This window comes from Brachyistius frenatus, unplaced genomic scaffold (assembly GCF_029030835.1).
Source record: "Brachyistius frenatus isolate BFR_SWC_R1_liver_20210118 unplaced genomic scaffold, ASM2903083v1 Contig_57, whole genome shotgun sequence".
Lineage (NCBI taxonomy): Eukaryota > Metazoa > Chordata > Actinopteri > Embiotocidae > Brachyistius > Brachyistius frenatus.
Genome location: NW_027210656.1, coordinates 569,447 through 597,140, shown reverse-complemented (window position 1 = coordinate 597,140; position 27,694 = coordinate 569,447). Strand labels below are relative to the sequence as shown.

The window sequence follows — 27,694 nt, the reverse complement described above, 5'->3', positions numbered from 1 at the left end:
GATATTAATATAGATATTACTGTATTGTCAGTTAAATTGTTTTTTGTAAAATGCTCACATGTTTTGGAAACCTGATGGTGTCTCTAGATAAAAAGTCAGGGGATCACCAAAGTTCTTAAAGTTATCGTGGGAGGGGGGGGGGGCACACACAAATGTGCCAAATTTCCTCACAATATCCACCTAATAGTTGTTGAGATGTTTAAGAAAAGAAAAAAAGAAATGATTATTCTCATGGTGACAGAGTAGGAGTTGGGTAATCACCAAAGTCATTAGGGCTCAGTTGTTGGTGGAGTACTTCTGTCAGGACCAAGAGACTGACACTCCAACTCCCATAAAGTCTTTCACACCCAAAATGCAGATTGTGGTCCATCTCATCCTGCGAGTCACATTGCATGACACTTTGACTCCTTTATACAGATGCAAGCACTTCTGTTGCAAAAGCCCTGCTCGCGTGACCTTTAGCTGTGACCTTTAGCAGTCCCCAAATGCCACTTTTGGAAAGTAATTTATCGTCCTCAGCCCTGCTGTCAAAGTGGAATGTCACAAGTGTCTGACTGACTAGGGGCTGCATAGCTCATGTTGCTGGCACATTCATGGGATGATGAAAGCGCTGAGGAACACTTCAGTGCTACTCTACTGGCTGCAGATGTGTGTGTGCAGGAAATATATGTACATTATGTGTGCATCCTGTAATGATTCATCAATCAAGGTTTGGTGAGATCATTGTGGAGCAAATGTCTGCTTCACGCAACATGCACATGGTTAGAAAATGCTTTCCGAGGGAAAAATATGTTTCCAACCTTTAACACACACACACTTACATGACATCCACTGTCCTCTGGCCCCGACTGTACACACTCATCTGTGTGTCTGTCGCTGCATTGCTTCATTCTCAGGTAGTGAGAATGAAGTCAAGGTAAAGGGAGATTAATTCTCCGAAGTCAGACCCTCAACCAACCAAACAGCGGGGTGATTAATAACACCTCCTCCATTACCCTCTGCACACAGATGGGACGTCAGGTTGAAGGTTGATGGAGAACAGCACGGTGTGTGGTGTTACACACCATCATACAGATTAAAGTTTGGACTTGAGACAGCGCCCCCTCCACCTTTACCCCGCTGCCTCTCGCGATTTGTATCCTTCAGGTATCCTTCCACTGCTGCCAATGCCATTTGTCACTGCAGGGCTCTGCTGAAGACTCCTTTAAAGAACAGGTGGAGAGAGTCTTTTCCTCTGGTTTTGGGGTGATTTATGACGTGCTAGTGTGTGCTTCTGGTGCTGGGGCTTTACAGTGTTTTGTTTGAGGAATATCAACGTCTCAGAAGTTGTCAGAGCAAAACCACACTGGACAGAAGTGTCTCGCACTTGAAAGGGAGCGCTTTACATCACTGTCTGTTTTCACTTACATTGAAGTCATCTTTAGGTCATTCATCAGAACCGGTGAAAAAAACTGAACATTTATGGCATCAAAGTCTTTAAAGCTTTAGAAGGCAGAGCGTAGAAAATTGAATCGGCATAACTCAAAGTCTGACAGGTATTTTGTGTACGAAGCAGTTTTAATTTATGCACAGTAACACAAGCAAACATGTAAAAAGAGTTAGTTGCAACTGAACCATTGAATAACCTAATATTTGGTTATACACTCTGAACAGAAATATCTGAAGTTGATGAATGACTTTCATCTTACAGTATACAGGTAGCACTCCAGTCGGGGTTCAGGAGAATAGTCTCTGCTACGCTCCATCTGTACATTAAATGCTGTTAACATCCTGCTCTCACAAATACATATTTAACTGAAAAGCCAAAGGAAAACTGAATACTATCAAAATTCGAAAAACATTATCTTATTATTATTTTTTTTTTTTTACAAAAAATATATAAAAAGTACGATGACAGACTAAACTTGATGCAGGTTGATATGAATACTCTCAATTACTCGCCAGAATGCACATAAACCTTTTTTTTTTCTTCCCCCAAACGAAAATGCTCTTTAAACACTTGAGACATTGAAGAAATGTATTTAGAAAATCTACAGACATAAGCTTTAAACCTAATTCCTGTACAAAAAACATATGTACTTTTTAAAAGAGAGAAACAAAAAAAAAAAGGGAAAGCAATTTTGTATTGATTGTTCAACACTTTTAGCTGCTAGAAAAAATAAAAACAAAAACATGGACCAACTTGACCACAGACTTCAAATATCTACATCCGGATTCTCGGACTGGGCGTGAGCCATCTGGGAGATCACCGCAGCAGTAAAAGGTAAAAGCAACACCACAGCATTTTATTTCTATGACTTCCGAAACCAGTCCCGAACCTTAGACCAGCAAAAAAGGCTGCTTGCAAGTCCCCAAACCCTGGAATGCGATCAGTCATGCAAAACGAAACAGAACGGCAGAGAAAACACGTCAGATGAAGTCATGCAAAGCGATTTGTGGTTATTTCCCATCATTACAAATACAGGTCTGTTTTAGAGGCGTCACAGGAAAGTTAAAAGGGATCACATTTCCCACAGTTTCTTTGAGATGAGTTCTTCTTTTCTTTTTTTTTTTTTTTTCCCTTATTGTCCACATTGAGAAATACAGTTGTCCGTTTCTCAGTGAGTTTCAAGGCAAGATTTGCCCCCAAACATGAAGCTTTCCAAGTGTACCCCAAGGCACCTGAGAGAGAGTGGGCATTTCCCTCTGTTGGCAACACCGCGTGTCTGTTTTCATTACATACAAGCTGCCATGGAGTCTCAGAGTGGGACTGTGCCACGCGTGGTGTCACGAATCTCAAAGCACAAATAAAAGAACACAGTCGAAATGGATGATAAGGTAGGTGTCCCCACTACGGCATGGAGTCAAGGGTTAATAGTCATCATAGGTGTTGAGGTCGGTGAAGTATGCATTGGTGTAGGTCTTCCCGGCAAGCTGTGGGTTGAAGTACTTATTTCTTTCCTCCAGAATCAGATTGTTTTTGTTGAAGGCCTGCGAATAAATAAAAAAAAAAATAGGAGAGGAGAGAGTCAGTATGGATTTGTTTGCGACACATGGATCAAGTGATTATTCAGCCCAGATGGCAAAGTAAAAGCAAATCCATCCAGCCCCCCCTCCCCAAAAGTAACAAAAAAGAGCAACACAAATCAATGGGAGGCCGCTCAGTGAATGAAACATACATTTCACAGAGCAAGGTCAAAGCATTTGCAAACGGGCTGGAAAAATGATAAGCCACCATAGGGCTAAATTATTTTGATGGGCGTCCATATGTCCACCTCTGTCATCTCTAATACCCAGCATCAGCAGTTTTTATGGCCCTCAGATTGTTGGTCCTCCAGGACAATCTAGGCCATAAAAATCGATCACAAGGGAGTCACTTTTCTGTTAAACAATAAGGAAGAGCCATGGGGGCAGCTTCTCTGTCCCTGCATGACATGGGAAGCATGGAATGAGCTTCTGATGTGGTGCTCAATTCAACATCAGCAATTTGGCATATAGATGCCTTCATATCCAGTCTGTTGTAGTAGAGAGAGTGCTGGGAGTCCCTTAGGGCGATGTAATTGAACACTTGATGATGCTGCATTTGCAGCTGATGGATGTTTCCGACTGACACTGATAGGAAACAAGTGTGCTGGACAAAAAAATTCATAAATTTTGCTTGGTTCCCATTACGTGATTGGCACAGAGAGGGAATGTAATCAACACTCCTGCAGCTCCGGAGACGGTTACTTGTGTCTCTGCAGGTGGCCCCATGGCTGCGTTTAAACAGCTGTGCTGCGAAGCTTGTTAGCATCGTCTACTCGGTCTTCCTGTCTTTAATGCATTTAATTGGCTTAAGAATGATTATATTTCAGGTTTTTTTGTGCTGTAAACAAAATTTGCTTTAACTATAAAGTGGCATTAGTGATAGAGAGGTAACAGAGGAGTTTACTAAAAACAACATCACAATGAATTGTCTGTCTCAACCCATCAAATTAAACCATTAAGTAAAAACAGATCAAAACAAGACAAACATGAAAAAAAGAGAAACATGCAAATGCAGGCACTTGTTGGAAAAAAAGGGAGGGATACACTGCCTTCTCACAAGCTGGGAGGGAGAAGGGAGTGAGTCGTGATGGAGGGATGAAGGGTTCTGAGCAGAGAAAGAGAAACTAGAGTACTGTACGCCAACCTGCCACACACAGGAAGTGCCACAGGGAGTGGAAGGGCGGGGCACGTTGGGGAAGAGGAAGTAGTAGTGGTTGGGGTTCAAAGAGTTGTTGAGAGGGGGGGTCAAGAGGCGGGATGTTGTAGAGGTCAGTGGTTAGTAGAAAATCTCCAGTCCACGCATAGACACCCCCATGTTAGCAGAGAGAGGCTGGTGCAAGGCGGGGTCGTCCAGGGGCAAGAGTACCGACACATCTGGCTGCAAGGAGGAGAGGAATGGGCAGAGTCATCCTCAAAGAAACCCTCAGGCCATATTCTGCCTAACAGGGAGCCTGGAAATATGATGAACTGAACATGAAACTGCAGCTAAATGGTGACTTAGGTCTGTGATCATTAACTAAACTGGAAATATTCCAGCTGGCCAAGAAAACTGCATGCAGGGCGTCTACGGAACATTGTGCATCATAATAATGACTAATGTGTCATCAACATTGGGATTTGGGCCAAATACTTAAAAAAAAAAAAAAAAAATGGCATCATTGTTCATCATTTCTTCCTATAAACACTTAAAGGAATATTTTTTACACTGAATGGTTGAAAATTCACTGCAACATCCGAACTGTTCAGGCTGAGTGAGTGAGGATTGGAGGCAGGATGTGCTTTTGCAAAATTAGACATTGTTCATTTGTCATGCAGCTGCTTTTGTCCTTTCACACAGACTGTCTATATTCATATCCGCCACTATCCTAACTGAATTATGCTCAACGCTCCTGACTCTAATTGCATGACAGATGAACGCCGCTCACACCTTCATTCCACGATGAAATTACATTCAGAGAAGTTTCCCCTGAGCCAAAGGGTCTGTTCACACTCTGTGATAGCTTTACAAAATATTTTCATATCTGTGAAGTAGTTATGCAAACAGAGATCCAGGTATGCACTTCGTTTATAATATATAGTCCGATAGAGAAGGCTTCCTGTTATACACAGCATCAAGCTCTGTGAAAGCAAAAAGCAAAGCTGCCTAAAAATTGCTGATTTATTTGAATTACAGAAGAAAAAAAGTTGGCCATAATATCAAGATGAGTGCGGGTTTAAATGTAAAACTTAACAAGTTTATTTTGAAATAATAGTTTACCTTCCTCCCCCCAAAATAGCAATTGTTCAATCATAGCCTTGGCAACTGTAACTAATCGCAGTAGGTCTGTCGACGTTGTGAAGCAGTGTGGATGGTGCTCTAGTAAGATATCCTTCCTTTTTTTTTTTTTTTTTTTAAGTCTGGAGGGTGATGTGCAATGAATGGAGTAACTTAAACTGCAATTTTGCATCATCTATAGCTGCAACTTCCAAAGCCAAGCATGAGCACATCATTGACTAAATACATCAGTTTATAGGGTTATAGGTTTCATATTTGAGGGGGGAAAAACCCCCACTAGATTATCCACTGTAATGCATTTCTCTTCTGTCGGTACGTCAGTCCTGGATGCTAGTTTCAAGTACCTCCAGAAACTTTGTCTGTCAGAAACTGTTAGCCTCTGTGGCTCCTAGATGCCGTCCATGTTGCTGTTATCCGACAGCAGTGCGAGAAAAAAAACGCTTGAGGCGTGGCAGTAATTTGCCAGCAAGTCAAAGTTAATGCTAAAATGGAGTCTCCTGCTGACTTTTTAAGGTTTCACGTTTTTTTTTAAATAGAGCCCTGTATGCACATGATTGCCAAGTAAATGATTTCATCCTAAAATAATTAGGCTAAAGCTACAGATCCCACGTTAAGAATCAGCATCCCCAAAAGACGTGTAAATAAAGGAACAGCTCTTAAAGATGGCACAAACTAAGGCAGGGCTTAGTAAGCAGTCAGTTATGCGCCGCTAAGAAAATGATTTTTGCCAGTAGCCTTTCAGTTTCAATAGCTGCATACAAATAGGGAGATCTAAAAGGTAAAAAGACTATTTTACAAATGTTACTTTTAGAAAAAACGTTTAAGCAAACTTTGCTTTTGGTATAAAATCACAGTACTGCCATTAACCCTCGTGTTGTCCTTGGGTCAAAATGACCCGCAGCTGTGTTCAACCAGGTTCTATTTTATTTCTATATTTTTTGGGATCATTGGTCGTCATTCTTTAAAGAAACCCTCACAGCCTCCTCGTCACCAATGATCCCAAAAAAATATGAAAATAAAAGAGAACTTGATTGAACACAGCTGAGGGTCATTTTGATCCAAGGACAACACGAGGGTTAAAGCCCCCTTATTTCTGGCTAAAAAAAATATATATATATATATATATATATATATATATAGTGTAGACGGCTGCTTAAGTGGTTGAAACTCCTTTCATTGAGAGCACAGGGAATCCTTGAAGGAAGCCCAGCTGCAGCGTGGAGTGTCTGTGGACAAGCGTTAATCACCATCCCAGTCTGGCACTAAAGGCCTGATATGTCGGTGGATAAGAGGCTGTTTGTATCGAGTGTAGCTGGGGCTCCTTCCCTGGCTGTTACATCCAACTGTCTGCAATGACGACACAAAGAAGTGGGCTCGGCAGGGAAATGTGCAGATGCAGCGCCTCATCGCCGACTACCTACCCGTGCGATGATAACTAATTACGTTAGTGTGTTATGAGAAAGCAGCGCATCACCACTGACACAGAACAAAGTCACACACCGAGACACACAGAGCAGAGAGAAGAAGAAACGCCTATCTGTTACCCGACTGGAGAGCGTCGGTGCACGACAGGAGGAGGTGCGACAGTGAGAGTCATGCAATAGGAAGTGTATTTAATCACAACTGACATTGGAGGAAGAGGCACTGACTCAGAGTGGGAGTGTGACATCAATTGATTAAGTTGAACAGTAAGGAAATGTTGCAAACTGCTGTTTGGCCTCTACATATCCAGACAGTCCGTTAGGCGTGACCCCAGAGCAGATCTGTCTACAGACCTTGATGGCTTCCACAGAGTCGTATTTGTCCAGTTTGTTGATGTGGTTGGTGATGCTGGTGTTGAGCGGCGCGGCCGAAATGGGATGGATGACGGTGGCGTCGTGCGACTGCTGCTGGTAGCGCTGGCAATACGAGTAGACCAGCAGGGTAACCAGGCAACCGAGGATGGAGCTGCTGAGACCCACGGCGATCATGTGGAAGAGGTTGAAGTCTGGGATAAGACACAGAGAGAGAGAGAGAGGGGTGGGGGTGAGAATGGAGGTAATTCTGTCAATTCACACAGGGAAACTGGTGATCGAAGCAGCAATTCATATGGTAACAAATGGAGCTTTCCACAAAAAAAAAAAAAAAGACAACCCTTCTGGTCTGCTGAGGAAAACATGAGGCATGGTCAAAAAGTTCAGAGACTCTTCCTGCTGCACAAATGAAGCACAGCGGAAAGCAATACGTTTTATAAGTATTTCAAGTTAGATCACTTGATCAATATCAGCACCCGTGTTACTGTACGTGCATTTTTGCGACCACTGACGTGCGTGTGCTGTCACAGTCCAGATTAGAGGAAGGACAAAGAGGAGGACAACACATGACTTTAAACTAAAGGTTTATTGAACAAAATCCATGTTAAACAATGTCAACATGAATTATGTAATTCACAAATCTCAGTAGTGTTTTGCATATTTGAGTGCGTGTACAGTGACGTGAACAAAAAAACACAAAGGAAACCCAACAGCAACCACAGGCCCAGGGAGAAAGGGACAAAATGACGGACTCCAGCACCTTAAATAGTTGAGGAGCAGCACACACAGGTGAAACTCATAATCAGTGATGCACCACCTGCTTTCCTTCCATGAAGGGAAAGATAGCCCAATCAGGAAGTCAGGAGGACATTCCCACCTCCTTTGCTGGGTTTGGCTCCCTGCAACTTATTTTCTTATTCCAAAAAAATTGGACACAAAATGTAATGTTTGCTCTCGTTTCAGGTTGATGGTGAAATGCACAAACCAGTAGTCACAAAAATGCACTTAACACATCCTTTTTTAAACTGAATGTCATTTGCAGTATTTTATACCTCTATGTCAAGCAGTTAGCACTTGCTAAAACAGCTAAATTGAGTCATGATTAAAACCTTACTTAGAATTCTTTCATAGTAATGGGAGTTGAACGTTGAGCTCTCTTCTTGATCATGACGCTCTAAATGTGATGTTCGATGCTTCACCCCTCTTTCACACACACACACACACACACACACACACACACACACACACACACACACACACACACACACACACACACACACACACACACACACACACACACACGTGTTAATTACCTCCACATCGCCTCTCCTCTTGACTGGAGCGTGCAATCGAGACCTCTGTCAAAGGGGAAGAAACAGCAAAATGAGAACGGCATTAGGGATAAACACCGTTCACATACACCTTCCTGTTAGCGTGACAAACTGCACCCTTGAAGGTGAGCGTGGAGACGAAAGCTCTGCTCAATACGAAACAGATTATCGTAAAACCACCACGAGCTAATCATGGCTGTGGCACCTGGAGTGGCTTATGAAAAGTATCAGCTCCCATTAAAAGGAAATGAAGTACAAGACGTTGCTAATGAACCTTAATGGACAATCTTTCCCATAAAAGGGGATGGATGATAAGGTATAAAGGCAAATGGGTAATTCTGTAAAGAGCTGTGAAGGTTTTCACGGGTATTATATCCCTTGCTAATTAATACAGAAAGGTTACAAATGTACATTTCAATCAAATGTTTATTCTGTCTCATAATTAATGACCCTTGAAGTTTAAAGACTCTACAACTTTACTCATGAATGAATAACTTTATAATATATATATAAATCATTTGACAGGATGTGCAGTGTTCCCAGTATGAATAAAAAAAACACATTCTTTGTTAAAGTCGGGAGTTTTAATGATCTCTGTGTAACAGAGATCAATGCTCGTCTGTGTCTCGCATTACTGACAGTCAATAAAGAGATGCCTGTCTAAGCAAACATCAATACTTATGGCGTGTGTGTGTGCGCAGTATTGTCATGAAGCGTACTTTCTCCATTCCCAATATGGAATTTCCTTCACTCAATGTATGGTGAGAGGAATATTGATATTCCTCTTGCGCCTCTGATCAGTGTGAGACGATTTTTGTGATGTTTGTGAAACGTTTGTTTGCGTGTGTTTAGTCCTTCTGCTCACACAGGTGTTCTGTAGGAGGACTTTGATTCCTTGACCTGCCGTACCCTTTAAAATCTCTGTGGGGGATGTTTTGTTTTGCTTTCTGCTATAATGTAAGTCAGTTTCAAAGAAAGTGATGTTTATTTGTTTGGTAACTTCGCTGGACAATATATGTTTTGATTATGCCCATTTAGAGGGTTAACTTGATTAACATTTCTACAAGTACAACTGAGTACCATGCAGCTCTAAATGAGAAGAGATTGATTGCACCTTGTTTCAAAATGGCTCTAATTAGAGAGACTTTCCCTGATTGGCCACAACTAGTGACTGGGAACAAAAGGTTTTACCAGACAGCAGACTGTTTGTTTTGTTTTATTATACTGGAAAATTGGAAGAGGGAAGGATTCTGGGTGCTTTGTTTTTTATTTTATTTTTGTGGCTGGTCTGACCAATTTATTTATGATTATTGATTAAAATCCCCACTCATGTTACTCACCATCTTCAAGAACAACAAATGGGTTATGGGAAGTCCATTTAGGTTTTAAAAGGAAGAGAAATTCCCAATTTTCAGATTTGCAAATAGAGTATGTTTAAACTGTTCAAATGACTGGTTGCTAAACTCCCCCCCCCCCCCCCCCCAAAAAAATGTGATGGTCCAATAGAGCTCACCATCTGTAACTACACATCCGATGATAAAATGGATAGCATTGGGCTGTAGTGAGTTTGGTGTGAAATTGAAAAAAACTAAAGAGACGCCAAATGTTACGATGGATTGTTTCACTGTCAATTAACTGAGCCCTAACTGTGCCTCAAATCCTAACCCCAACCCTGACCCTAACCCTACCTGCAATCCTTACCATAACCTCAAACCTCCCACAACATAACAACCAATCACAGGAACTGGGTCCCTCCCACTGATCCAATCCAGCACCAGCCCTGTAGTAAGAGTGATCATCTAAGCAACTGATAATCACTTGTCATTATAAGAGTGGGTGCTGTGTGGAGGCTGATCATGGAGGCTATCAGAGCTCAGCCTTGTCCTGATTTTTTTATTTACTACAGCCAATAAAAGTGGCCTTATGAGTCTAATACAGAACAGCTCGATCTATCATGCCTGAGGCCATTAAGGGCTACCTATGATTACTACAACTTCAAATGGCAAATCTACTACTATTATCACTAAATGTGCTGCGTGAAAACAGAAAGCTTGACCGGTGTATGGAAAATAAAGGAGACAAGGGTCAGTGAACAGCAGGGTTGCTTTCAACTATGAGCTGGAGTAAAGTTTTGTTTTGTTTTTTTGAGGGGTGGGATCTCACTGATTTCTCCCTAATACAATGGAGATGTAAATGTTCACCTCTGTGTGAACACCTTTTACGCAAACTGTTTCTGAAGTAGAAAATCTCCCCATTAGAATTGGACACAGTTGGTTATTTTTATCTATTCAGTATTGGGAAAAGACTCTGGGAAGAAATCTTGAATTTAAAAATAAAATGCTGTGAACTTGGGCAAAAAGCCCAAAGCCTCTGAATGGATTCACACCGCAAGGTTGCTGAGAAATCTGTAGTACTAGCAGTAATTTGGGTATACAGGCATTGAAATTGCTGGAGAGGAGAGATGTATTTGAGAGGAAAAAACATGGGCCTACGTCTCCTTGAAACATGTCCGACAATACAATAGAACTAACGTACAGCACCTCCAATAGGCTGCTGCTGACAAAATCTTTGAAATTGAATTCCATCCATCCATTATCTATACCCGCTTTATCCTGATCAGGATCACGGGGGGCTGGAGCCTATCCCAGCTCACTTAGGGCGAAGGCAGGGTACACCCTGGACAGATCGCCAGTCCATCACAGGGCCACATAGAGACGGACGGAAACAAAGACCATTCACACCTAAGGGCAATTTCGAGAACCCCCAATTAACCCGAGACGCATGTTTTTTTGTTTTTTTTTAGATGGTGGGAGGAAGCTGGAGTACCCGTAGAGAACCCATGCAGGCACAGGGAGAACATGCAAACTCTGCACAGAAAGGCCCAGACCCAGATTCGAACCCGGAACCTCTTTGCTGTGAGGCGACCGTGCTAACCACTGCAATTCTATCAAAGTGTAATGATTTATAAAACTACAACTCATGGTAATAAAATGTGTCTTCATTGCTACACCCGACTTTAACAACATGCCATATATTTTAATTTAATGATCCCAGAGGTTGTGCCCTGTATATTGGAATGACTACGTGTGCATAATAATGCTGGTACCACAAAATCAGAAAAACTGAAATCTTCCTGGGGGACTTAATTTTGAGTTTCCAGGTTAAGAACAGCTGGAGCCCAGGACTGAACCCAATGATGGTTGCTATGCAACAAATTGACTGACTGTAGCCTTTAAAATTGTAACAGCTGACATGATATGCATTTAGAGTCTGACCAATTCTGTGTTTGGGGGATGAAGTAATAATTAAATCTTCTGCTGTTGTGCCAATTGCATAATGTGCAGAGCAACTCTCATGTCCTCACTGATTGTTGCTGTATAATGCAACAAATACATAATAAACCCAGGGGAAAGACTCCTCCGCACAGCTGCAGGCAACACACAAAACCTTGGTTCCTGTATATATTTCATCAAAACTCAGATTACATACAGTGGCAGGAGGAGACTGTTGCTGTGCTCCAAATGGCGAACTTGTGTACAAACACTCACTGTTTTGAGTGCAGAAGTGCGTTCACACTGTCAAGTACAGAAACATGCTGTGTACAACAACTACCCGGATGAGGCACTCAAAAGGAGCGTAAATTGATGAACACGTTTCACCCTAAATGGTTGCTATCTTGGCTACGTAGAGGAAAGGGCGGGGCACCAACATGTCTCCAAAAAGTTGGGACATGGGCAACAAAAGACTGGAAAGGTGTGTGTGTGTGTGTGTGTGTGTGTGTGTGTGTGTGTGTGTGTGTGTGTGTGTGTGTGTGTGTGTGTGTGTGTGTGTGTAAAGCCAAAAAAAACCTGGTGGAACATCTCACAACTAATTAGGTTAATTTACAGCAGATCAGTTACATGATTGGGTATAAAAAGTGCATTTCAGAGAGGCAGAGTCTCTTAGCAGTGAAGATGGGGAAGGGTTCACTACTCTGTGAAAGACTGTGTGGGGAAAATAGTGCAACAATGTAAGAATAATGTTCCTCAACATAAAATTGTAAAGAATTAGGGGATTTCATTATCTACAGTAGGGTAAATAAAATCATTAAAAGATTCAGAGAATCCAGAGAAATATCTTTATGCAAGAAACAAGGAAGAAAACCATTATTGGATTATCATGATCTTGGGGCCATCAGGCGGCAATGCATTAAAAACGGAAACAAAGCTGGAGTGGAAATCATTGTCTGGGCTAAAAAATACTCCTGAAAACCACCATCTGTAAACACAGTTCATAACTGCATCCACAAATGCTGGTTAAAACTCTACCATCCAAAGAAGAAACCATAAATAACGAATAATGATCCAGAAGCACCGCTGCTTTCTCTGGGCCCGAGCTCATTTAAGATGGACTGAAGCGAAGTGGAAAACTGTCCTGTTGTCTGACAAATCAAAATTTTAGATTATTTTTTGAAAACATCCAGCTTATTAACAGTGCTCAGTTAAAATGCAAACATGCATGATGGTACAGGGATGCATTCGTACACATGCCATGGGTAGCTGGCACATCTGGAAAGGAACCATTAATGGTGAGCGACTATATACAGGTTTTGGAGCGACATATGCTGCCTCCCATACAACATCTTAGGGAAGGCCTTGCTTATTTCTGCAAAACAATACCAAACCATGGTCGGTACGTAATTCGAGGCTGCATGGCTCTCTAGTAGGGGAGTCCGGGTGCTAAACTGGCCTGCCTGCGGTCCATACCCGTCTCCCATTTAAAAAATGTTGGTGCATCATGAAATTAAAAATACAACAAGGGAGACCCTGAACTGTTGAGCAGCTGAAATCCTACTTCAGGCAAGAATGGGACGACATTTAACTTCAAAAACTCCAGCAACTGGTCTACTCAGTTCCCAGACATTTAGAGTGCTGTAAAAAAGGCGAAAAGATAACAAATAAATTAAAGAAAACTGTTAAAATTCCTACACTACACGAATAAGAGTCCTGACATGTTTGAGCACTATTTGTTAGTGTACGAAGGGAAATATGTTATTTGAAACACAGCATGAGTGACTATCCTGCTACAGACACTGCCTACACTAACAATTCATTTTTATGGACATTTCAAGTAAATGTAAAACTGAATAAGGCAAAACTCAACCTATGTAAAGTGTTTTCTGACTGTGGAGAAGTCTTTTTATGCTCTGTAATGTTTATAGACTGATACTGGTGCTAAAATGTGGAAAAAGCTTGATGTTCAGACTCTTCAATGCAGCGAAAGTATATTTAACCTTTTTAAATTTTACCTTTTTTTTTTTTTTTTTTTAAATGGAGTGTGTTGTATTTCAGGTGAGATTTGTTCAGGCAGCTTGACAGTGTCAGATAAAGCCTGAGAGTGGGTGTTTCTGTGAGTTGGCAGCCCCGGTGAGCAGTCAGTTCTCTGTGTTAAATCAATAACATTTATCTTATCTCATTTTACCATTGTACATTACAAGTCGTTAATTATATTGAACTGACATTTAAGTAGTTGTTGACCTTACTTTGTTAACTAATAACAGAAACACTCCCACACAATGAATGGCATTAGGAAATAGATTTTAGCATTAGAGGTAATAATTAAACACATGTCAGAGAGGAGTGGAGAAAAAAATAAAAGTGCCTCTTTGATCAGGTACAGAGGGAAAAAAACCACACAGGAGCCATTTCTTCCATTTGAGAAAAGTAAAACTGCTGGTGTAAGTGTTTTTTGCATGGCTTGACAAGACTCCTAGGCTCAAAATGAAACTGATACAGGAGCAGGATTGCTGGAATGAGAAGGGAGACTTCCCTTAAGTGTAGCACCCGAGCTCACGCCCCCATGTAATCACCTCCCGCACTCAGGAGTCCTTCAGCAAGTCGCTACTAATCCCACCCATCCCCAAAAGTGCTGCCCTGCTGCTGAACCTGACCTCTGACATGAGACAGGTCCCTTAGAGGGATCAATAATGAATTTCATTATCACAGGAATCTTGGAAATGAACTGAATTACTGCTGTGGGCATATGGTGGTGGGTGGTGCAGAATGTGCGTGCGCGCTTAAACTTGTGTGATAAGTCTAGCCTGAGTGCCCAAGACATTACTGAATTGGAAGCTTGTGTGTGTGCTCACATACTGTGCAAGAGTGTGTGTGTGTGTGTAAGTAATTACCTGGTATAAAGTTGGAGTCAGGAGAGCATGGCCTGGTCTCGCTGTTGTTTCCTGAGCACTGGTTTCCAGTCGGAAAAAGGACATCGCAGTGACGCACACGCAGCTGGGCGCCGCTGGAGTCACAGTGTGACCACTCAGACCAGCTGGACCAGCTCTCTGGAAATGGTAATGACAGCATATCTCACAGCCTATCAAGTCTGTGTGCGCGTGTGTGTGTGTGTATATATGCACACTATCCTGGATGGGTTTGTGTACCTTAGTGATGCATGAGTGCACTCTGAGGGGTTGAGAGAAACTAAAGGAAATAAACAATGAACCTGTGATGGATTGGTGGCCGGGTCGAGGCACTAAGCTGCTTATCACTGAAGTGTGTGTGTGTGTGTGTGTGTGTGTGTGTGTGTGTGTGTGTGTGTGTACCTGGACAGGGCTGTGTGTTGCACAGTGCCTCCTCGGTGTGCAGACCCAGGCAGATGTCCCCTCCGTAAGCTGGCGGGGGGTTGCTACAGGTTCGCGTCCTCATGTAGTGCCCCCCTCCACATGTCACTGAGCACTTGGACCATGAAGACCAGCACGACCAGCTGCCGTCCACTACACCAGGGATATCAGTGTCAAACTGTTACTGCTAAAAAAAACATCCTCATTATGTATGTATAAACGGTTTTCTGTCTGTAATTGATGTAAGATGGCATGAAATGGTTACTCGATTTTAGTTTCTTGTGTTTTAAGAGAACAGTTTATTTTCTATGATTTAGGTTCCAGGTCATTTAAACAGAGAATTTCCTTGAAACACCAAGTTACTGAAAGTCATTACAAACCATTTTGAACAGCTATGCATGACAGAGAAATCCTGTATTAGGCACTTATGTGTGAGAGAGTGTTTTGAAGTGACAGAGTGCTCCATCCAGCTGTTACAGCAAATTCCTGCCCCCCCACAATTCTTGAACTCAGTCTCTCCTGTGATTAATAAAGGTAAATGAAGCATCGCAATCCGCGTTGTTGTTCCTCCCTTCATGTGGTGCCAAGTGGCAAACAACAGACGTTTAAAAGACATGAATATTCATCACACTACCAGCACACAAAGAAGATATACTGTATAAATAGATGAATAGATTGAGAGAAGACGATGAAGGAGAAATAAAAAGAGGAGTAGAAATGTTTGCACATGAATTCCAACAAAGGTAAAATCCTTTGTCAGTCATCTGGATAAAACCTCACTTCATTGTGGCAGAGAAATTCCCTTTTCGATTGCTTTTAAAGACCTGAAGATGACTGGTAGCGCTATGCAGGTAATTGAAGTTGCCGATGCGTTTTGTCATCTCGGTGTAATTTCTCTATCACGTAGTGACACATAAGTCGATCCATGGCCCGCGATGACGGATCGTCTCATCTCGAGTGCAGACGCAAGAAACACCCGGATTCATTTGTTTCGAAACCAGATGGATGGGAGGCATAACACCTTTTTTGTTCTTCTCCTTCACAGTGAACTAACACATTTAAAAAGCACTGGATCAACCAGAGGAAGATTACAGTCGGTCTACCACCATGGGCCGCTTGCCTCAAAATAATATCTCACTTTCAGGGTGCTAATTGAGAATGCATTAGTATTCATTGCTACTCAGACTGGGTTAAATCAGTTCCTTTGGGGGACAGGCGTGTGCATTTGTTCATCAACATACTGTAGCTGTGGTGTTATTACAGTCAACATCCCAGAATAGGTGTACTACATGTATTAGCATAGTGATGCGGTGCAGAAAAATCAAAGCGTGTTCACTTGGACATTTTACTCAAGGGAAACACTTGAGGCAACCATCCTGGATAAAGCAAATCTGATGCTCTTAGATCCATCCAAAGTCTAAATCTGAGCTCCCAGCTGATAATGGCACACCCTATTAGTGACGAGGCTAGAGCTGCTGGGGAGCTGAATGGCGTGCACTTTCACTGAATGAATTAACAGGCTGTAAAAATAGTATCGATGGCCGTTCACTCTCGTCTCATTCGCTTGCTTACAGCCTGGCAGCAGTTATGAAGACGGATCACGGGTGCCGGAGACGACGCACAGATCCCGGCTTTTAGCGAGATACCGAAGTCTTTCTGCAGAGGGAAGGGTGGCTTGATTAATAATCATCTGAGACAACGTCCTGCTTGTCTGCTTGCCGTCTGTGCTGGATACCAGGTGTACTTTATGCCAAACTAAGCACTGGATTTCCATTTGGACAGCTTACTCCCCTTGTCAGACAGAGTATTCATTTAATTAGAAAGCTTCTTCTTGCTGTCTTCTGCCAGAGCAGTGTTGAGAATGCATTGTCTCAGGGCTTTTCATAACGGAATAAGGCCTCCCATAGCTGGCAGCATAATTACCCAGCAATGTAATTACATACTGGAGCGCCACAGGGATTGTCTCTTTGATTCTTGGTGTAAATTGGGGTCTTCGTCACACCTCTTATCTGCAACTGATTTCTTTTGTGGTTCCTTGATGTTTTTGGTGAGTCATTTTGTCCCTGTAATTCTCTATCCATTAATCAAGGGAGAAACAAAACACACAACTTAAGTATGGACTAGTGTGTATTTATCTGAGTGGAAAAAGAGAGCTGGCCATGTTATTGACTCCTGGTCTTGTAAATGTTCTTATCTGTGTCTCCTCCGCTTATTGTGCCAATGTTGTGCCTTTACTATAAGTGAAATAGTAGTGTGTGTGTATTTGTTACCTGGACAAGGGGTGATGTTACACTCCTGATATTCCTGTGCAGGGCCCGGGCAGATCTGCCCGCCGTACCGGGGCTCTGGGTTACTGCAGGTCCTCTTTCGGCTCCGGATTCCGCGGCTGCAGTCTCGGCTGCACTGAGACCAGGAACTCCAGGTCGACCAGCCACCGTTCACCGTGTGGCCTGAGATTCTCCCCAGACGAAGCACTTCGCCTGTTAGGTGCAGAGAGAAGGGAGAAGATTGATAATGAGACTCTTGTCACAACACTTGTTTGGGATCTCATTGCTGTTTCTCAGCATTAAAAGCACATTTCCTACAAACCCTGCTGTTTTCTCAAAGAAGGCAGATAATAGTTGCCCTCCCTTCCTGGCATCACTGAGCATTTGTTTTGAAAAGCAACAACAGGGCACTGAGTCAATAAGAGCTTTTGATAACAATGAATGTGCATTTACTCTTTCAACTAGGAGATACTCTAAAAGCTTTAGCTCGATTTGTGCTGAAAGATTGGGGCCCATCTCTTGGCATGTGATGTTTTTTAACTACAGTTTGAGCTGTAAAGCAACTTGACAGATTTCAGATGGAAGCTTTTGGAGGCTGTTAACCTTAGATTTAGTCTGTGCACTGACTTCCAGTATATTTGAAATTGCATTGATCTGAAACAAATACGAACACAACGACTGATTCATTCAAGTTTATTTGCCATGCCAGAAGCTTTCTTCATCTGTTGGTTTGTCCACCACCTCAGTTTAAACAGATTATCATTTTATTTACCTGAAGGATAGGTTCTAATGACTTTTCCACTAGAGTTTCCATGAGGTTGACATATGTAGTTTTGAAGGCAATGTGTCAACCACCCTAACTCTAACCACAATGCTATGAAGTTTGCTCCCCTGAGAATATTATACTTTTACGGGTCTGCTTTTTGATCACAAACCAATCTAATTTTCTTCAGCCCAAGCTGTACATTATGTTCAGGCAGTGGTCTCCAACCTTTTTCTCCTCTGAGAGCTACTTTGACTAAATAAAAGTGTCTGAGAGCTAGTATTTAGTAACATGTATTCACATAGCTGAGCTCCCCCCAAACCAGCTGAATACGCTTCTTTCATGTAAACAATAACTAATTCATACTCTCCAACTGGAGGGCTTTTCATTTAAAAAAATCACAGCGTTCAACTTATTTGTGGAGTTACTTTTATCTCTCACTCTTTGTGACAGACACTCACTTTATAGCTCTGGCTCCGCTGTCGCGGTCCAGCCAAAAATATTGTATTTGTTATTTACCAAATTTATGAGCACCTGTTTCTTTTCAGCTCAGTTTCAGAGTCTCTGCTGCTTTTTGCAGGTCATGTTAAAGTCTTCTGATCTCTGTGTTTCATGATGGTCAGAGCTCAGCCTTTGCTACACTGACACGGTGCTGGGCAGACGTGAAGGAGATCGAGGGGATATTGTCCAATGGTTAACTGATCGTGTTAATAGCATCGTTCTCTCGGACAGGTTAAAAAAATAAATGAATAAAAAACTGCTGTTGACAAATATACCTGGGCGGCCCACCCAAGTAAGTAATGTAAGGGAAAGTCTGCATATAGTTCGAACCATCTACTCAGAACCGAGTCACAGAATACTCGTTTTAATGATGTGTAAATCAATTTAGCAAATATTACTTTGCTGAACTGAGATGATACACATTATACCTACTGAACATGAGCATCTTAGTATTGTCACTGTGCACATGTAAGTATGCTACCATTAGCATTTAACTCGATGCAAAGTACAGGTGGAGATTCTTAGTCTTCCTCCTTTAAAAAATCTCTAACTTAATCTGGTGTCAGAAATCAGCTGCACAGATGTAACCCATTATTTAACTCATCCAAGCTCCCTCTTATAATTTTTTAATGATGGATTCAGTGAGAACTGAGTGTGTCCTGTCAACATGCGAACACACTCGCTCATCAAACAACATTAGTTGACTAATCTGTGTACTCTCATCTGGAATGAGTCAAATAGAGGATTCCTAATGAAATCTGAAACCATAATTTTCTATTAAACGGTAATTACTGCATGCATTAATCAGCGCCGTGGAAATGTGCCTTGTGCTGAGAGACAGAGAAAAGAATGAGCAAAAAGGGAAAGCTTCTGGCCATTCAGAATGAAAAGAGTGAACTCCTCTGTTTGAGTGAATGATAATCACCTATGAAATTACAGTCACTGTCTGAGCACTTCTCTGATGATTCACTCTTCAAACAAACTGTTATCATTTTTGTAGTACTTTTTTACAATGACAATTCAAATCTTCATGTGCCTGTGCTGCTTCTGCCCTCTCTTGCTCTTTCAGCCTCTTGGCTTTTGAATGAGAGACCATTTTAGTGCTGTTCAAACAGACAGCAAAACCACATCTGGATCCTGGGTCGTTGCCATCCCTCCTGCCACAGCAACCTTCTGCTTTTGTTTGATTCTCCCTTTAGTGTTTTTCTTAAAGTTATCATCACTATCTTATATTTTGTTCCCTGCTTCTCTTTATCCTTCTCTTCCTCTCTGCCTATCTTTGCCATTAACCTTCTCTTGCTGTTTGTCTTGTTCCCTCTCTCTCTCTCTGTCCTCCAACCTCGCTGTTTTGTCAGCATGCTCTTTTCACTGACAGTTATCACAGCGCGCCTGCTTTGTATTCTCAGGGAGGAGACAGTGTGTTTACCTAGCGCAAATCCTCGACCTCTTCATAACTACGGCCGACCTTGGTGGTGCACAGGCTGACTCACCCCAGCATCAAGCTGGCGTGAGCGTTGACAGGCCCATGAGAGACTCAAGGGCCTCCGCTCTTTATCGATTCTGAGCAGACAGTGGCACGGACAATCCCGCCTGCCACTGTGACCCCTACTCTTTATCAAGCCCTGTGTAGCTCAAGAGACTGGACCAGTGTTCAAAAGGCACTGCAGCACTTCATACTCGTGCTTCTCATACGTGCAGACGTGTACACACACACACATTACAAGAGCCTTGTAGTCATCTGGACACACGCTTATTGCACACAATACACACACTGTGCTTTGCTTGCTTGAGCTTTAGCCATAGACTGCTCTGATATGCCATGCATATTGTCAATGCCATTTAACATTAACGCATTACTCTTCTATCAATGCCGCTTCTCAGGGGCTGCCCTCCCGTCGCCAAAACAAACAGCGTGGTGCCCTCCCTCTCAAATAGGTCGCGACTGGATCTATTGATCCATACAAGAATCACACACAGCCGGAGAGAATTAATACTCACTCTCCTGGCGAGCTTGGCCGAGCCAAAACTAAGAAGGACACAGTGCAACATCCGATGGTCCCCAACGTATAGAGACTAGGACAAGAAAAACAAGTTCTTCCCTCAAACGCTCAGACTGTAAACAAACTCATGGACTTGTATGTGTGTAAGAGAGGAGATTCTGTGAGGTCATGCAGACACACAATGTTGTGCAATCTAATGTACTGTACAGGCAACTGTAAAGGTGGAGGAATGAAGACAGAGACAGACTGAGATGACATCTGCAAACCAGACAGACAACTCTTCTTTAAGACAGACAGATGTGAGAGCCAGAGAGGTGAAAAAAAAAACCCTAACTTTGAGCAGAGAAGACAAGCGAACTGTCAAATTTCATCAACAGCAGAGTAACAGTGGACCACACAGAGAAAACAAGTGGAGAAGTGCATCTTCCAGCCTGTCCTAGATTCTGAAGTGCACATTTACTCCCCATTACTCGCCCCCGCGCCTCCTCCTCCTCCTCTACTTTCCTTATCAGATAGGCAATATCTCCCTGTGGAGGGACCATTTTCTTCCAACGTGTGTGTGCTTGTACATACTCAGAAATGTATGGCTGTTTGTTCATACGTTACGCCTTATGAAACCATAAAATCAGGGGCTCTGCTTGGTTAGAGTGGAACAATATGACAGTATTCCCCGCTCTGTCCTAAGGTCTGCCAAGCGATGGTTGACCCAGAAACCCTCCAGAGGGATATTCTCCTGGAAGAGCCAATTAAAGGTTTGTAAGAGCGCAATTAAAAACCCAACCCCGAGGAGCATGAGAGATCAGCACACATGAACAGAACCACAGCCACACAAATAGCCGAGAAGAAGGATATGCTAACCTGAAAGCAGTACAGGGAGTTACTGAACGTGCTGTGATGGGATGTTTCTGGAATCCACTTCAACTGAATCCAGATAGTTTGTCACGTTTTTATAAGGAGGATTATAGGCCCAACCTTCAGTGCGCTGTGCTCTGCTGAAACACTGTCATTCCCACTTATAGGTTTGATTACAGAGAGATTTATTGGACTGAAGAGGTTTTATTCACTATCTGTCTGGAATATTTGGGCTTACAAGGATACAGGGTCTAAAAGCACAGCAGTAGACCTACTGCCAGTATGAGACATATTTATGTACTCTGCGGTGTTTGCAGGGTTTAATGTTAAAAGGGATTTCCAGGATAAACTCTAGTTTTTGCTTGCATTTCTACACCGCTAACTTCAAATCAAATATGTTTTTTTTTTTTTATCACTGCTATGATCGGAAATCTGAAATATAAGGCAGTTGCCAAACATGAACATTTTAATGCAACAAACGACCATACTTATGTTTTTTTGTGTCGGCTTAAATTTTCTGACGAGAGCTCAACCCTGCATGATAAGATTTCTGGCTTCTCACTGTCAATATGCCCTTGAATGCACCATATAGGAGAGTTGGAATAGACCTCGGCTTTCTAAAGTGCAGCAATGACACAACTTTGACAAGAAAGTTAAGACAGCTAAGTGTTTATTTTGATAAATTACTTTCCACAAAAGCTGACTTTTTATATATTGCAGAAATTAATTGTAACCAGCACTTGGTTGGAATGTAAAAAACAGCCTAAAACTTTAAGGTATTCTTAAAAAAATGTGGCAACAGTATAAATTACTTGCCGTTTTACATTAATGGGTTTTAAATCTGCAAAGCACTGGTGCTTGAAGTAATGTATTAAAGCAAATATAAATATACTTTTTGACTTGTTCAGGTACTTTCTCTCTGTGCATATTTCGTATTAATAAACACAACCTTGGTATGCTTACGCATAACTTCTCATGAGCTTTTTCTTTAAGTGAACAAATTTGAGCAGCGGAAATTTAAGACCAAATTCTCTCCATTTATCTCTTTTACCAATAAAATCACAGGCAACATAAAATACCAGCTGGTTCCGCTGGCTGTACTGGTGGACTTCAAGTGCGTGCTTTCTGAAAAATGAGCCAACCTAAAATTGCCAACAAACACTACAAAGGAGTTTATTTTATTTTGTTTTGTTTTGTTCCTAAGGAAACTTGCTTCCATCAAATAAACATTGTTTTTCCCTGGTAATTTAAAGTACCACTGCTCCACACTCTGAAGTAGCATTTAGTCTTGTCAAAAAGCGGAAAGTGAACCAATGTCAGAGCAGATAGGTGAAGAAAAGCTCATCACTGAGTCAGAAAGTGTGCGTCCAGAAACCCCTCCTGGGTGTTAATCTTTATTGTTGAAACCTAATTAGAAGTCACTGTCAAAACCTTCTGCTATGATGTTTTTAAGAGCTCAGAGCCATAATTTCATGCAGAGATGTTGAGCAAGGAGTGGCTTTGTGCCAACAAAGTGGATCTTTTTTCTGACAACCAATTTTGTCGTTTTTTCTCACTGCATATGCTGGTTTGCTAATTTGTTATCTGTCGCCAAAATTTATGCCACTCTGTGAGTGCTGTGCTGGGGATGAAGGTGAAAGAACCAGTGTGTCACTGGCATTACAATCTCACCCAGCAAATTTGGTGTCAAGGTAATTGCAATTAGGTTGTGAACCCCAGTTGACAGCAATCTGGAGCAGGGCGTGGCTTATGTGCTTAACTGAGGCATAGCAGCGGACATAGGGGAGGGATGTTGTCATTAACAACTTTGTAAGAGCTACTTTCCTATAAAAGATGCAGCAATATCACAATCTAAGCAATTCAATGCCAAAAAGACAGAAGGGGAATTTTTTTTTCTATTATACTTAATTTATTGTAATGGTTCCTTTGTATATTATTTTTAAAAATACAGCCACGTCCTCATCTGCCCTTAATGACATTACTTTGATTTACCAAAATAAGAAATAAGTGAATCTCAATGAAACTATGCAAATAACGCCCAACACTATCTGTGTGTGTATTTATTACTTTGTAGCAATTTCCTATAGAAGCAGACACCTCAGGGACCAGGTGTACCGTTGGTGTTGTATAACTACAATTAGTTCGTCTTTTTTTACTTGATAAGCAGTGAGACGGCCACAGAAAATGAAGGGAGTGCTGTCTATGGGGATGGGGAGTGAGGCAGAATAACAGAAAGACAATAAGGATGCTGCAATGGTTGTCATCCATCAGAGTCGCCCCTTGACCTGAAAGTTGTTCTTAATAAGAAGAAAGCAGCCTTCAGGTCTGGGGACAGGGACGAGCTCAGGAGAGTTCAGCACGACCTGAAGGAGAAGCTCAGGGAGTGCAAGGACTCCTACAGGAGGAAGCTGGAGGCCAAACTCCAGCAGAACAACGTGAGGGAGGAAATTACTGGCTTCAAAGGGAGAGAGAGACAACCAGGGGGCTCCCTGGAGAGGAACAATGAGCTAAACTGTTTCTTCAACAGGTTTAGTTCACCGCCCTCATCTGTCTCCTCCACACACCACACCTCCCAAACACCTCTGCTGCCTCCCCCCCTCTCCCCTTTGTCCCCCCTGGTGAGCTGCATGGACACAGAGTCCTCAACTCCAAAGGGCTCTTCCACCATCGACGCCATGATCCCCCCCGTGACGACTGGCCAGGTTAGGAGACAGCTGGAGAGACTCCACCAGCGCAAGGCTGCCGGACCTGACGGCATCAGCCCCGGGGTCCTGAAGATCTGTGCCGTCCAGCTGGCTGAGGTCCTACAACACCTCTTCAACCTGAGCCTGAAGCAGGAGGAAGTCCCGGTGCTGCGGAAGACCTCCTGCCTGGTTCCAGTCCCTAAGAAGACGACTCCACCCGGCCTCAACGACTACCGACCGGTTGCCCTCACATCTCGTGATGAAGGTGCTGGAGAGGCTGGTCTTGGCCCACCTCAGACCGCTGGTGAAATCTTCACTGGACCCTATGCAATTTGCGTACCAGCCTCATGTGGGAGTGGACGACGCCATCATCTACCTGCTGCAACGAGCTCAGTCTCACCTGGACGGAACCGGTGACTCTGTGAGAATCACTTTCTTTGATTTCTCCAATGCATTCAACACCATCCAACCACTGCTGCTGAGTGAGAAGCTGCGGGTGGTGGGGGTGGACGCGTCCACCGTCTCCTGATCACTGACTACCTGACAGACAGACCACAGTTTTTCCGTCTGGGCAGCGTGCTGTCTGATATGGTGGTCAGTGGTACTGGAGCTCAACAGGGAACTGTTCTGTCTCCCTTCCTGTTCACCTTATACATCACTGACTTCCAGTACAACTCAGAGTCCTGCCATCTGCAGAAGTTCTCTGATGACTCTGCAGTGGTCGGGTGTATAAGGGATGGACGGGAGGATGAGTACAGGGTAGTAGTGGAGGACAGAAATCACCTCCTTCTCAACGTGGCCAGAACCAGAGAGATGGTGGTCGACTTCAAGAGGAAGACGACGGCTCCACAACCGATGAGAGTTCTGGGAGAGGATGTGGACATGGTGGAGGAGTACAAGTACCTGGTGTCTCCATCGACAACAGACTGAAATGGAAGACCAACATCGGCGCTGTCTACAAGAAGGGGATGAGTCGACTCTTTTTCTTGAGGAAACTTCGATCCTTCAATGTGTGCAGCGAGATGTTGGAGATGTTCTACCAGTCTGTTGTGGCCAGTGCATTGTACTTCGCCGTAGTCTGCTGGGGGAGCAGCATTGGAGCCGGCGACACCAACAGACTTAACAAAGGCCGGCTCCATCATTGGCTGCAAACTGGACAGCCTAGAAAAGGTGGTGGAGAAGAGGACGCTGAGGAAACTATTATCCATATTGGATAATCCTGACCACCCTCTCCACCACCTGCTGCAGGGACAGCGGAGCACTTTCTCCAAAAGACTCCTCCAGCTCCGCTGTCACAAGGACCGATACAGGACATCATTCCTGCTCACTGCAATAAGACTGTACAATAACTCACCTCTGGCAAAATCCATCACACAACAATAACACCGTTGGTTGTCTGTTTTCTCGTTTGTTTAAATCTTGCACTATTGTTTAGTTAGTTTTAATTTAATTATTCTATTTTATTGTATATACTGTGCATTTTTATATTTAACATTTTATTGTTGTTTTATTGCTTTCCTGTACCTATCATGCTGCTGTAGCGAAAACATTTTTCCCCTTGTGGGATTAATGAAGTATCTATCTATCTATCTAGCACTGTCCTGTGTCTACTCCGTGTCTGCTCATGACGTCTGTGCAGGAGACACTAATCTGTCGTCCACGAGAGGGCCCTGGCCTTGATACCAGATCAGCTGAAGTGAAACACATCAGGCTGCTGACACGCTGGCGTTTCTCCCCGAAAAAAAAATGAAGCCATCATTCACTGAAACAAGCCAGCAAAATTACAAACTCACAACCTTCCACAGAAATGTCTTTCATCTCTACAGTGCTTTCTTTTCCCTCTGTGTCTGCCTCTGTTCGTATGAGATGCAAATGATAAAACATTGGGATAGATGCCAAAGCCTATTCGAAGCCTGACGTTACTACCGCTGCATCATAAAACAGGCGACACCGAACTTTTAACTTATTATCCGCATTATGTGCAGATATTGATTAAATCAGGCAGGAATATGTGTTTCAGAGACACACGTCTTGGCAGAAATAATTTAAATTGTCTGTTGGTGTGGTGGACTGGCCAATGGCAGCACAGAGAGTGACTAATAACCGAGAAGCCTTTTAGTTGAAAGCTGACTAATGACAGATGGACGGTTAGATATTTTCTATCCTGGCAACAGAGGGAGGGTAAATTGCAGCGGTGTACTGATTACAGCTGATTGCTTGATTGACTAAAGACAAAAGGCCACCCCTGAACAAAGTGTCCAGTAAAACAGCCACTGGAAGTATGCACGGGCAAGCTTTGGATTTGTCAACATGCTGAATCGGCATGCATTGGGCAGTAATGAGAGTAATACTTGGCATTTAAAGAGTCCTTCCAAAATTAGAAAAACAAATTCTGGAATGGATTAAAAAATTGTTAATCAGCTCCAGTATGAAATGCAATTATTACTCTGAGCTCAACACCAACACCTAGCTGCAGAGTTAGCACATAAACTAACTACATTAGTTAGTTTGTCAGGGTAAATCCACTCTAATCTCATGTGGGTCCCTTTTTGACCAATGTGGGGTTTTGCCCATAGGAGTCTCCATTATGGGAAACCTACATCAGGCACAAAAGGGCATGTTTTCTGGATCCGAGTATTGGATGTGGGGAAGTTTACACACCGACAACTACACTGAAATGGCATTATGCTCCCCAAAGACATTTATTTAGTCCACATCCTGAGTGATTGTTCTTTTGCAATGATCGACTTAAACATACTGATTTGAAAATGTGAAGTAAAGTGTGGGAAAGCACACAAATATGTTAGGAGATAATATTGTTGCTTAAAAGGTGTTTTTATTTCAGCTTGAGCTTGAGACATTAAAAAAAAATATCGTCCAGAAACTGATTGAAGGAGCTGATGTTGCTTTAATTTGCCAGGTAATTACAACTGAAAAAAAAAAATCTTCTAACACTTGTCATTTCCACAGACAAAATTCATGTCTGGCACACTTTCAATTGGAGGCACATTACAGGAGGCAGTTTGTAAACTAAGAAAAATTGTTTTTAACTTTACTCACAAAAATCAGTAAAGAAAACACAAACGTCAGCCAGAGACAAAATCCAGGTAGGCAAATGAAACCGAAAGAGCAGGGTGAGGACGAGTTCACGGTAAATAAACAGGGTCAACCCTCTGTCAATCAGTCTGTTAGGCTGAGTGGCTGCAGGTGAGCAGATTGGGGAACTGGGAGCAGGTGAGGTGGGAATGGCAAACAGGAGAAAGGAAGAGTGGAGGGGCTGAAAGAGCAAAAGAGGAGGAGATGGAAATCCAAAATCATACTAAGTTAAAAGACAAAAGAAAAGAAAACTGAGGTCATGACAGTCTGAAAAAATAAAGGAACACACGTTTAAAAAAATAGCATAACAGTTTTGCGCAGTAATCTGCCACTATTATTATTGTAAACAGTAGATGCCATTTGAGAATTGAATGCATGCCATATATAGCAACACTTTGCGGGTTTGCGGTGTTTTTTTAATTTTTTTTTTTTTTTTATCGATGGCACGATCAATGCTACTGAGTTTGAGGAAGTTATTAAGGCACTGGGATGCACTGCTCCACTCAAAGCTACCATCAATAGAGA

The 27,694-nt window shown here is 42.6% G+C and overlaps 1 protein-coding gene across 2 annotated transcripts in view; it reads right to left on the bottom strand.

Annotated features, from left to right (window-relative positions):
* Window positions 1-2,537: 2,537 nt before the first annotated feature.
* Window positions 2,538-27,694, bottom strand: part of sema5a (sema domain, seven thrombospondin repeats (type 1 and type 1-like), transmembrane domain (TM) and short cytoplasmic domain, (semaphorin) 5A) — a 125,050-nt gene continuing 99,893 nt past the window's right edge. The window contains exons 17-23 of one of the 2 annotated variants that reach the window (XR_011311195.1): window positions 17,277-17,486; window positions 14,989-15,159; window positions 14,572-14,727; window positions 8,388-8,432; window positions 7,057-7,268; window positions 4,151-4,384; window positions 2,886-2,970 (exon numbers count right to left, since the gene is read on the bottom strand). Coding sequence is in view for 1 of the 2 variants with exons in the window: in XM_069705510.1 (XP_069561611.1) it covers window positions 2,851-2,970; window positions 7,057-7,268; window positions 8,388-8,432; window positions 14,572-14,727; window positions 14,989-15,159; window positions 17,277-17,486 (914 nt within the window). In the remaining variant the exon portion in view is untranslated. Of the gene's footprint in view, window positions 2,971-4,150; window positions 4,385-7,056; window positions 7,269-8,387; window positions 8,433-14,571; window positions 14,728-14,988; window positions 15,160-17,276; window positions 17,487-27,694 lie in introns of both variants that reach the window. The other variant, XM_069705510.1, reaches the window with a different exon arrangement.